General features: G+C 41.1%; 1 protein-coding gene across 5 annotated transcripts in view; it reads right to left on the reverse strand.

Moving 5' to 3' along the window:
- MYO7B (myosin VIIB) overlaps positions 1-12,404 on the reverse strand; it is a 55,037-nt gene that overhangs the window by 31,389 nt on the left and 11,244 nt on the right. For 2 of the 5 annotated variants that reach the window (XM_033149978.1, XM_033149982.1), the window contains 13 exons: positions 11,928-12,047; positions 11,137-11,279; positions 10,516-10,726; positions 10,038-10,173; positions 9,576-9,742; positions 8,022-8,078; positions 5,213-5,350; positions 4,051-4,203; positions 3,619-3,717; positions 2,827-2,921; positions 2,509-2,593; positions 1,723-1,941; positions 90-197 (listed from right to left, as the gene is read on the reverse strand). In XM_033149978.1, the coding sequence (XP_033005869.1) occupies positions 90-197; positions 1,723-1,941; positions 2,509-2,593; positions 2,827-2,921; positions 3,619-3,717; positions 4,051-4,203; positions 5,213-5,350; positions 8,022-8,078; positions 9,576-9,742; positions 10,038-10,173; positions 10,516-10,726; positions 11,137-11,279; positions 11,928-12,047 (1,731 nt within the window). The remainder of the gene's footprint in view (positions 1-89; positions 198-1,722; positions 1,942-2,508; positions 2,594-2,826; positions 2,922-3,618; positions 3,718-4,050; positions 4,204-5,212; positions 5,351-8,021; positions 8,079-9,575; positions 9,743-10,037; positions 10,174-10,515; positions 10,727-11,136; positions 11,280-11,927; positions 12,048-12,404) is intronic. The other 3 variants (XM_033149979.1, XM_033149980.1, XM_033149981.1) reach the window with 3 other exon arrangements.

A 12,404-nucleotide genomic window follows, 5' to 3' on the forward strand; every position in this document is an offset into this window, starting at 1 on the left:
TCTGCTGTGGAAGCACACATTTCTTCTGTGGGAGTTTCTTCTGCCTGAATGTCATCATACATTAGAGCCCGGCGACTGAGAGAACCTACCTTTTCTATTCTAAGTGCTTCTTCCCTTGCTTTCTTTGCTCCAATTATTGGAAGGAGATGCTTATCGTCCTTTAAGCGTAGCTGTCTGGCTTCCACTTTGAGTTGCTGCTGCAGGTAACAGAAACTTACTATTGTTGTCTTTAGCCAGATTTATCACTTTGCACTCCCTTGTTTCCAAATGATTCCCAGCCTAACATTTGCATATAGTAAGGGCAAAAGTCTCGCTGTGGCTGGGGGCCCCTTCCAGACAGCCTTTCTATTATGCATCCATGATGATTTGTGCTCATGATCTTGTGGGGGAGTGACATGTGATCTCAATTTCAATACTCTTTGCACGTGGAAAAGTTTTGGGCTGGTCACACTGCTTCATTTCCATTCAGGGCATACCTAGTAACTTCCTGCTGAAATCCTGTAACTTTTTACACCAGGAATGTTCTCGTTTATTTTTGTTCTGCTTTTGTTGAGCTGTATCCTCTCCAGACAGCAATAATATGGTAGCAGCAGGGAAGCATCACAGAGCAACTAATAAAGCAGAATAAATGCACCACGAATACACTATTATTGCATCAAGAACGTAAGAATCGTAGAGTTGGAAGGGACCACGAGGATCATCTAGTCCAACCCCTGCAATGCAGGAATATTTTGCCCAACGTGGGGCTCAACCTCATGATCCTGAGATTAAGAGTCTCATACTCTACCAACCGAGCTATCCCTGAAATAAAACACCAGTTTCACCTTTATAATTAATAAATACTACTGTTAGAAACTAAGTATCTATACTGGTGTCCTTATAAACCAATAGCTTTCATTCTGTATTTAAGTTGCATTTGATTATGAGGTCTCAAAAATATTTTGGAAAATTAATGTCTTTTAAAGTCATCACATATCATTTCGGCCATGAACAGTTTTTAAAAATTTATTGTTAAGTGCTAAAGGCAAAACACATTCAGTGACATCCTGGTCAACCATAGTTAATGCAAAATCGAAAATTCTTTCTAGTAGCACCTTAGAGACCAACTGAGTTTGTTCCTGGTATGAGCTTTCGTGTGCATGCACACTTCTTCAGATAATGGTTAGTGTGACTGTGCCTAAGAGGACTTTTTCACTTATCCCTGCTAGTACTGGGAGGAAACAAACCATGTACTCTGCATTTGCAATACATTCAAACCAAGGATTACAGCTTGTTTCACTGCCAACAATGCATGATCTGCAGCCAAGGTTCACTGATCATAGTTTGTTGCAGTAAAACATGGTTCAGGGGACATAAAGCAAAGCCAGAGATTGTGGTTTGTTTCTTCCATGTTCCAGTGAAGAAGAGCTAAACAAGCCTCTTAACCGTGGCTTGTGACATGTGAATGAGGCCAATATATCTAACCCTGAACACAAACAATTTGAATTGATATGTATTTTAAATAATCCTGTTCTTATCACCTTGTCAAGAATTCCAAGACCTCACCCTCAACTGTAGTAAGCAGGGGGTCGTGATTAAATGCATTATGTAATGTTCAGTTATTTTGTACCTTGAGGATACTAAAGTCATCACTAGGCCAACTCTCTATTCGCAGGGTTTGGCTGCTGTCAAGCTTTCCTACTATGATGCATCATGTGCTGATTACGATCCAACCGTACCCACCTCTCTCTTCATTCTCTGGAAGCTCCTGCGAGCAAACATCCCTCTGGCATAAGCCTGTATCACGCACACAGCTTTCAGCTGTTCAGCTGTTTTCTGGCGCATCAGGTAACCTCGACACAGAGCTTGGAACTTAATCACACTTGCCCGGGCGGCCTCATATTGCTTCACAAGCTGCCTGCTCCGGAAAAGGGCCTGCAGGCGCTCAAACCCCAACATGATCTAACCACACAAGAGAAGAAACCGATAAGGTGAATGAACAGCAGGTTAAAAATGCTTCAAATAAATATTCCATTGTCTTTGAAAGCATCTCATGGAGGTCCTTGCTACAGTGACAAAACCAAATTTATCTTATCCACCTCTGTCGATATATACTAAAAACACATCAGGAATACATGCAAGCAACAGGTTTTTTTCCAGATAAATCAGCCATCTGTTAGACCCTAGACAGTTGTTACGTTAAAAACAAGAACTGAACCATGACAGGGATCCAAAGAACTATGTGAAAAGCACATCCAGGGGGATTTTTTGACACTTTCCCCTTTGCACAGCAGAATATCGTGCCATAGCACAACTTGCAACACTTCAAAAGCAGCCCACCATATAGTTTGAGGTGTGTGAAGTTCCATAAATAGTTCCATAAGTAGCTGTGCAGCTGACGCTTTGAATCCCAGTCAAAGTAATGTTTGAGTTTTCTAGGTCTTTTAGTGTAAGAACCTATGAATAGCGTGTTTGGCTATGCAGAGCCCATTTTGATAACTATCTGAAAGATCCAGACAAGCTTTTTACCATCTTGAAGTTCTTCCGACAGCAATATCCCCTCCAGGCTGTCTGAATAACCACAGCGCAGCGCCTCTGCCTCAGAAACTGTTTCCTGCAGGCAGAAGGAATCAAAACAAAAACAAAACAAATCTCAATATGCTAACATTAATCCCAAAATAGTGGGTCTAGTGGAATAAACCCAGAACTGCACCCCCTCCTCCCCACCTACACAAAAAAGCCACATGCACCGAACCCAAGAAAAATGCAATTTTCTCCCCATGGGTAAAATACACAAAGGAAATTAACAACCTGATTTCATTTACTACCTTTAAAAAGCATTTTTACCTTTCCTTGAACCCTCTCAGCACTTTCTGAATTAAGATGGCTTTCTCTGTGAGTGCTTTGTCTCTCTGCACCTCCAGTACTGTATCATGATAGTCCTATTAAAGAATGGAAAAAAATAATAATTTACATGTTTATCACCAACTAATCTAATCTAAAAATCACCAAGTATAAAAGGGTTGTAACAAAACTGAACCAATCAGTCTGTATATAGGACAATATACGAGTTATTCTATTGCTCTTAGCAACAAAATGTATTAGAGAATCTGTGATGGAGATGGAGGAAACACTTCTGCTTTGTCATCTAGTGTCAACCGATTTAGATCCAGGTGAGGGGAACAAGAGGGGAAAGTAAAAAAATTAGGCTGGGTGTTACAACAGCCATGAGGTCAGCTTGTAGTCTCAGCTTCAAGATGGAGAGTAAGTTCCTCTCATGCATGGGTGTCCACAGAAATAATTTGGGCAGGAGAAGACAAGGTCTATGACTTGTAACTACAAGTTACTGAGTTGTGACTGAACCCTGTGCACCACTACACAGGTGCACTACACAGAAGCGATGAGAAACGGTTCATAAAAGATCAAACAGACCTGAGGGGACAGTGCTCTCACATAGGCCCTATCTGTGCTACACATTTAAAGCTGTGTCGTATCACTATAATCTGTCATGGCTTCCCCCAAAGAATCTTGGGAAGTGTAGTTTGTTAAGGGTGCTGAGAGTTGTTTGGAGAATCTTCTTTAAGGAAAGCCATGGCTGTTCAAAGTGGACAAAACTGTTAGATTAAACCAGTAACATACTTTCAGGAATACTTTGGTTCTTCCAATTTTCCACTCATCGTCTTTTCCTATCACCTTCTCACAGATGTAAATGCAGCACTGGCGAGCATCATTCTTCAGCTGAAATGTAAATCAACTGTCACATTTATGTTTGGTTCGAAACTTAAGAGGCCTCATGATAAATAACTATGAAATGGACATTTCAGATTCTGGCCATGCTCTGGAAGTGCCATTTTGCACTAGAATCAGTGAGATTTATATCACTGGTAATATTGCCATATAAATTCTTGCAACTGCTAAAGGATGATTTAAGAAAGGCATAAATAATGTAATCCCCTTATTGGTGATATGCTTACTGAATAGGATTACTATAGCAGTAAAAAGGGATTCAAGTTTTACAAATCAATATGCTTCTTACTGCAGTAATAAGGTTGATCAGTCCTGCTAACTTGCCTGCTCACGAGAAGACATTGGCTGCAGGACTCGGTATCTCTCAAAGAATTCTGCAAAGCCATAGCGAATTGGGTAGCCAGCTTTCCTAATCCGGATGGTTTCCATCATTCCAGAGTAGCGCAGCTGTCGGATACAAAGTTCTCGGTCGAACAGCTGAAAATAAAAAAATAAAAACATGCAGCAAAATTGAACACATAAACAACCTCGGCTCTGTATCATATACATTAAGTGTTCCTGTTTATTCTTTTCACACCTCATCTTGGGACTAGTGAAAAATATATTTATCTCTTTCACATTTTCAGTCAAGTTGGGATACCAGAACAAGCACAGCAGGGAACAAGGGATGTCAATATTGCCGTACATTTGCTAGAGTCACGCACTTGCTTGCATCTCATTTGTAAAGGTAAAAGTAAATGTACCCCTGACCATTAGGTCCAGTCGCGGACGACTCTGGGATTGCGGTGCTCATCTCACTTCACTGGCCGAGGGAGCCGGTGTTTGTCCGCAGACAGCTTCCAGGTCATGTGGCCAGCATGACTAAGGCGCTTCTGGCGAACCAGAGCAGCGCACGGAAACGCCGTTTACCTTCCCGCCGGAGCGGTACCTATTTATCTACTTGCACTTTGTACCTGCCTGTTAATACAAATTTTCACCAAAATGAATGGGCCAGCCTATTGAACCCTAGAATGCCAATCACCTAAAGAAAATTAGATCTGAATGTGGTATCTGCAGGACACTGCCCTCATTTGGAAGCACCCTGTCACATGCACTGCCTTGCCCCCGTGACTGGGAGGGGGGCAGGGCCACACGACGTCAGCACACTGTATGCATGCCCTGCTGCATGCATGTATGTTGAAAGCATGCCCTGTGGCATGCTCATGTCGTGCACACACACACCCCGTGGCAGTGGCATGCTGACATCACTCACACATGCCATGGGGTGTGCGTGTGACACAAGTGCGCCCCGCAACATGCACAGCTGCTGCAAAACTTGGGGTGGGGGCGGGTGCTGGCCCTTTCATTGGAATATTTTTTTGAGGGGCTGGCCCCCATCCCCCGCCTCTGCTAACTGTATAATTCCTACCAAACAAATGTCCTTTCTCTTCAAACCAACGGATGCTACAGACAAAAGCTTGATCAAGATATTTTAATGAAATATTACCATTGGCCTCTTGTAGTCATTGGGTTTGATGCAGCGGATAAAATACGGCTGGCAATTACTCAGGATTTTCATCAGCTGCTCCAGGGACTGTTTGAACTGCCCCCCTAACGTAGAGAGACGCTTGGTGGTATCTGATCCCTGGGAGAGCAAACCACATGCCTTGAATATCAATTCAACACCCACATGCATTCAATGACTATGCTGCATATTTTATATAGTATATATAGTATATATACTATATAATATATATAGTATAATATATATAGTATAATATATATATATATATATATATATATATATATATATATATATATATATATATATATATATATATTCACAGTTCAATCCTACACACGTTTACTCTGAAATAATAAAATGCTAATAAGGCACATTTTGCTTGATGCTGTAGTATAGACAAACCAATAATGAAAATGCTAATACAACCATAAAGGGAAAAGCCCTTTCTTACGGCTTTGCATTCACATTAAAAACAATCCAAGGAATGCATTTTCTGTTCTTAATATTGCTGGCGAATGTGCCCGTAATAAAAAGCCATACTTTTTATGACTGACAAGTTCTCTCTATGTCTACTGTGTCCCCCTAGTGGACATTTGTAATGTGTGTCTGCAGCTGTGGAACATATACTGGTATACCCATTGCCTCTCCTGTTATGTTTGTAGACCTGAGGTTCCCTTTTCAACATGGTTTGTGGGACCTATTGGTCTTATATATGAAGTACTACTGCCCTCCAATGGCCAAAATAAAAAACTAAAGGAAATCATCCTTTTATCATACCAACAGTCAACTTGCTCAGAATTCTTCAACAGGCATAGATGTTTAAAGGAAAAATGACAAATGTAAAAGAGAGGGTGGTATAATGTGTCTTTACTGGAGCTGATCTGATACTTATTGTTGGATATTTTGACTTCTTTAAACAAAGAACAGAAAAGTTTAAAGAAGAACTATGGGTAATATCCAGCATTACTCATATTCAGAATAGACCAATTAGTTAGAAATCACCCTCTATGAACTAGGTTACAAACAAACATTTAATTATCTCAAGGTTGTAAAAGTGTTATGGTTAATGCCACAATATGGTGGAGTGGCAACTCAGATGTGCAAATTCAACAGAGTAATAAATAACATAGGGGTAGCTCTTGCCTGCTCTGAGGGGGGGAAACAATAACTGTGGACAGAATAAAAGTCTAAAGAAGAAAAGACATGCCAACCAAGAGAATAAAGGAGGTAAAATGAAACAAAATTACTATGAATAAACACATATTACATATTTTAACGACAGCAAGAATTATGCATGCTAAGGCATGGATGAACATTCAAAAACCCCAATGAACTTGACATAAATAGGAAGTTGTGGGAACAGGTAAATACAGGCAAACTAGTAGCAATGTTACAAAATAATGTTAATAATAGTAACTACAAGATACATTAAGAAGTTAGGAATAGCAAGACAAGTGGACTTTTTACCGTTTGCATAAATTTATCCTATAACTTCAATATTTAATGTTTATACATTTATATATTTATATTTTGGAAGAACTGATGCAAAAGAATTGTGATTATTCAGGATGTATTTACTCTATTCTGGTAATTTCCTTCAGTTTTTAAGCACTGGAAAGCTATATAGCTTGAAAATATCTGAATACAATTGTGTACGGTATGTACCAGGAGTACAAATGTGGATGAATAAAATAAAATAAAAAGGGATCTTCCATTCTGTATTTCAACAGACATCTATGTCCAGGGGTGGCAAACCTTCAGCCTGTAGGTCTAATTAGGCCCACCAGTCCTCCTACATGATACCATGTAAGCCAAGGCACAACCAACTGCCTTACTCTTGACATCATATACTATGTACAAACCTGGCTCAGCCAAAAGGAGGTTTGCAGGGGCCACCAACCAGCTGATTTGTTGGGCCATATGCAAACTGCTGGGAAAAACAGCACTTGGTATGGGGCTCCTGTTTAAATTTGCTGATTAAAATCTATCTTGCCCTTTCTCCCAAAACAGCCCAGGTTCAGGTTTTCAACCCCCCAAAAAAGCTCAGAAGCAAAAGATAAAGGAGCAGCTGTATGTATACAAAGATGAAAAATATCTAACTAGGGCAGGTGGCAGCTGCTTTTCAAACAGCCTTGAAACCTTGCAATTACTGTATTGTGGAAGCTGTTGTTTTCAGAAAGGGATAAACACACAAGGTGCTTTCCTGCAAAGAAAGAAGGGCATCTAAGCATGGGCATATCTCTCAATGTCAGTTTCTCAGTGTCTTATTTCTACAAGCTTAAGTTCAGTTAGCATGAGCATATGTTCCAGAATGGGGGAAATGTGGCTAACAGCAGTGTTTTTCCACCACTGTTCTGCGGCACACTAGTGTGTCGCGAGATGTTGCCTGGTGTGCCGTGGGAAAAATTGAAAAATTCAAGAGAATTACTTTATATATAGTCAATATAGGCACAGAGTTAAATTTTTTAACATTTTCTAATGGTGGTGTGCCTCGTGATTTTTTTCATGAAACAAGTGTGCCTTTGCCCAAAAAAGGTTGAAAAACACTGGCTAACAGGACATGCATGTTCTGTAGGTAACTAACTACTTAGCAACCTTTGTCAGAGTTGCAGGGAAATGCTTGGAATTTTCCCAACAGTAGGCACAATCCAAAGGAAATAGTTCCCCTTCCAGCCTACTGAAATAAAATTGGAATTGCACAAACTCACAACTGCTACAGAAATAATTAAAGCCAGATGGTGACTTTAGGTCTTTTTTTCTAATCATGGCATTTCTTCTCTAAGCAGTTTACCTGTCCAAAGCCAGCAGGTGATGTTCTGGATTGCACAAAACCCCGGCAGGACAATGACTGGTGGCAAAAGGACAGCAAAAGGGAAAAGAAAAAGGGTAGAATTTTGAAAGAATAAAGGAGGAAATGAACAGATGGATAAAATAAGTACAGCACAGCAATTATTTGATGTTTCAGTACAGGTAGATTGAAGATAGTGCAGGGGGAAATCTGAAAAGAGCATCATGTGGATAAATCCTAAACACTTGTATTGGCACAACACCACAATAATGTCCCTACAATGCTATTGCAACATGATGGCTGAATTTGAACAGCCACCGTGTATACTTTCTCCAAATAGCTGAGGACAATGTAGACTGATGTTATCTCATTTTATACAGTACTCACAATAACCTTGTGAGCTCATAGTCTGAGAGATGTTGACTAGTTTAAGATTACCCAATGAGCTTCACAGGTGAGGAGGGATCTAAGCCTAGGTTTCCCTGGTTCAGAGCCAATATTCTAACCACTGCATCACACTAGCTAAATCCTTAAAAATGCCTCATCCTGATTTGCCAGTGCTATGACTGAAAAATTGTAACACCTGCACTAGTTGGACTGGGCTTGCTCCTCCTCAGCCACTGTTTTGCAGTCAATAAACATGCAGATCCTCCCCATACCTGTCATACAAGAATTGCAGGGGACCCCATCCCCTCACAACAGGCCAAGGCTGTGTACAATCTATAACTTCAAAGCACCCTTTTCCTCTCAAAGAATTCTGAGCACTGTAGTTTATTAAGGTTTGCTGGGAATTGGAACTACAGTGACCAGAATTCCTTGGGGGGGAATATGCTTTGAATGTGCTTTAAAGATATAGTGTGTATGCAGTCTAGGAGTGATTGTAACTGTAGAAGTTGCTTTGCTTGCTATATATTTCTACTCTTTGAATCTGGTAACCCTAGGATAACAAAACTGCATATTATGACCAAACCACTTATTCTAACTAGGAAAGTATTTTCTGAATTATAGGATAAAGCAGCTATAAAGGTAAAGGTACCCCTGACCGTTAGGTCCAGTCACGGACAACTCTGGGGTTGCGGCGCTCATCTTGCTCTATAGGCCGAGGGAGCTGGCGTTTGTCTGAGGAAGCTTCTGGGTCATGTGGCCAGCATGACTAAGCCACTTCTGGAGAACCAGAGCAGCGCACGGAAACACCATTTACCTTCCCACTGGAGCAGTACCTATTTATCGGCTTGCACTTGACATGCTTTCGAACTGCTAGGTTGGGAGGAGCAGGGACCGAGCAACAGGAGCTAACCCCATTGTGGGGATTTGAACTGCCGACCTTCTGATCAGCAAGTCCTAGGCTCAGTGGTTTAGACCACAGTGCCACCCGCGTCCCATAAAAAGCAGCTATATCTAATATAAATAGCTCAGGATTATTACTACTATTTACATTTACAATATGGCAAAGGCTTAAAATTGACACAGAAGGCAAAGGGCAGCTAGAATGTCTAAGAAACAGAGGCTGGGGGGGCATCTATATTTCAAGTCAGTGCTGCGGGGGGGGGGGCTAACCTTGAGGGTGGGATCTACTCCAAGATGCCTGATGCTCCCACGGCCAAAAGGAATCACATTCACGGGTGTCTCCACCTGAAAGACCTGCCTGAGGAATTTGTTTTTGGATGAATGAACCAACTGCAGGATGTCAGAGCTAAGCATGTCACGGTTTTTCTCAAGAAAACCTGTAAGAAAGGAGAAGCAAGGTAAATCAGTCCTTTCTGCTTGATGCCAATTTCCGTATCGTACAGAGTTCCCTTGGCCATGCTCCCTCCTCTCTATTTGATAGTGGCCATTCCCACTCCATTGAAATGGATCCTGCCCACCACACCACTTCAGTAAAGTAATGAAACAGCTGCTTATCAACCAAGAATTAGTCTGACAGTATCAATCTGCCGGATTTGAAACAGAAAAAAGGAACTCTCTTTGAATTGATAGATGATATAATGCTGGGACAGGGAGCTTCTATTATTGACTTACCTTTAGACTGGTAATAAACAACACCAGCAAAATGGTTGATACCAAAGACTGTGTCATGGACGCTTCTTGGTGGAATGTAGATTTTGCTTCTGCAATGGTGATTGTTGATTTTGTGCAACATGGTTGTGTCTGTTCCCTGGAAGCAAACCACAACATGAGATTAAAATGGGTCGGGGAGAATGCTAATACGTGCTCAAAACAAACAAGGAAAATGTGTGGCAAAATACTTCCTGAGATGCAACAATGTGGCAATAACATTTTTAGAGTCAGGAAATATTTTAGAGATACAGAAACCTGAGGGGGTCTCTGTTAGGTTGCCTGCACAGCAAATAGCACCAGATGTTTAAAGCAAGAGAGCCAAGCAAGCTACATGGCTAGATTCACAACACGCAACACAAATCAATACAATATAGCAACAGAAGAAATAAAAACAAAGCTAATTCCCTGTGGCAGCCTGGAGAAAAAACACGATGCTCACCTTAGGGAACCTGCTTTCTTCATCAATGAGTGACACAATATTCATGGGTTTGAGTGCAATCACTTCCAAGGCGGTACAGTTATCCGTGAAGTCAATGTGACTCCAGGCGATATGCTCAGCCAAGTATTCCTCCTGCTCTAACTTGAAGACATGCGCTACAAAGAACTGCTGGAGATGCTCATTGGCAAAGTTGATGCACAGCTGCTCAAAACTGCAGGGACACAATTATTTCTTATTTATCGTGAACATTTATATTATTAATATAATCTTCCCTTCTAGTCCTTCATAGCCTTCAGATATTGAGGTTTGGGTAAAATATACACTTAATGAGAAATACAACTGGCCGAGTAACCAATTAAAAGACTGATTAATCCACTAAAAACCTTGAATCACCAGGCAGCTCTCATGAAATGTAGCATATATCAAGGGCAAGTAAAAACACCACACACTTTCATTTCAGCATGAAGCTGTATCAGTGGACCTCAATCTATCATCTTCAGTGTGGAGATGAATTAACTTAAAATGTAACTTCCATCAATACTAATGGTTACAATTTGTTTCTGACATGGCGTGCTATTTCTCAAAACATCCCACAAAACAGTTAAAACTTGAATGTCATACCTGTTGGTGGTAAAATTTTCAAAGCCAAAGATGTCCAGTAGCCCAATGGACCTGCATGTTTTTTTATGACCCTGAGATGGTGGGTTGTAAATTGCAGTATTGATCTTATTAACTATCCAGAGGAAGAGGAGTCCATAGATCCCCTGGGTAATGAAAAGGTGCATAAGAACACGGTATTTAACACAAGTTGCATTCACATGTGGGGTTCATTGCATTGGTTTGGCTGATTATAAGGCTAGTGCTTCTGTCCCATTTTCTAATGTTCCTTTCACACTGTACAAACCTGTTTCATCACATCTCAACCACTATACCATCTTGTTGCAGTAAATGCCATGCACACAGGACACTGCAATAAATAAATAAGACATCCACAGATGCCAACATGCCATCCCTCTCCCTCCACGTTCTGCCATTCTGTGCTGAAATACCAGCTCCACTGACATCAAGAAAAACATGCAACGTTCACTGTTTGAGAGTAAGCCCATGGATGAGAGCCAAAAATGAGATTTTTTTCCTCTCTTGATTTAGGAAGCATTATAGCTGTAGGCTTGTATAGTTTCAAACTTCCTTAATAAATCAGATGCTAAAGCTGGAATACCAAACAGGACATTGTTTGTAGGATTTTGTCTTGAGACTGTTATTAAACTTCAATGACAAGTACAACCTTTTCAATTTTATTTTATTTATTTATTCATAAGATGTATGCACTGTCTCATTGTAAGAAAACCTCAAAGCTGTTTACAAAACATAGCTGAGAACCACACATGGGGAGAGCTGTTTATCTTCTTTACCTTTACGAAGGCATCTCTCACATCAGCAGCCTGGGCTACACTTAGGGGCATAGAGACGCTCTCTCCCCTGATGATGATCGAGTGGTTTGTAAGGCTGCTGTGGAGTTCCCCTGAATCCACCTGTAGGAATGACAATTGAATTGCGTCATTTTCTGTAGAAGCAGGAGATCTGGTGAGAAAGGGCAGCGCCTCCTTCAAGAGAAGGGATATAAAGACACTTAATAGAGATGCAGGTGGCGCTGTGGTCTAAACCAGTGTTCCCCAACCTTGGGCCTCCAGCTGTTTTTGGACTACAGCTCCCATCATCCCTAGCTAGCAAGACCAGTGGTCAGGGATGATGGGAGTTGTAGGCCAAAAACAGCTGGAGGCCCAAAGTTGGGGAACACTGGTCTAAACCACAGAGCCTAGGGCTTGCCGATCTGGAGGTCGGCGGTTCGAATACCCGCGACGGGGTGAGCTCCCATTGCTCGGTCCCAG

Source organism: Lacerta agilis, chromosome 5 (genome assembly GCF_009819535.1).
Source record: "Lacerta agilis isolate rLacAgi1 chromosome 5, rLacAgi1.pri, whole genome shotgun sequence".
In the NCBI taxonomy this organism is placed as follows: Eukaryota; Metazoa; Chordata; class Lepidosauria; order Squamata; family Lacertidae; genus Lacerta; species Lacerta agilis.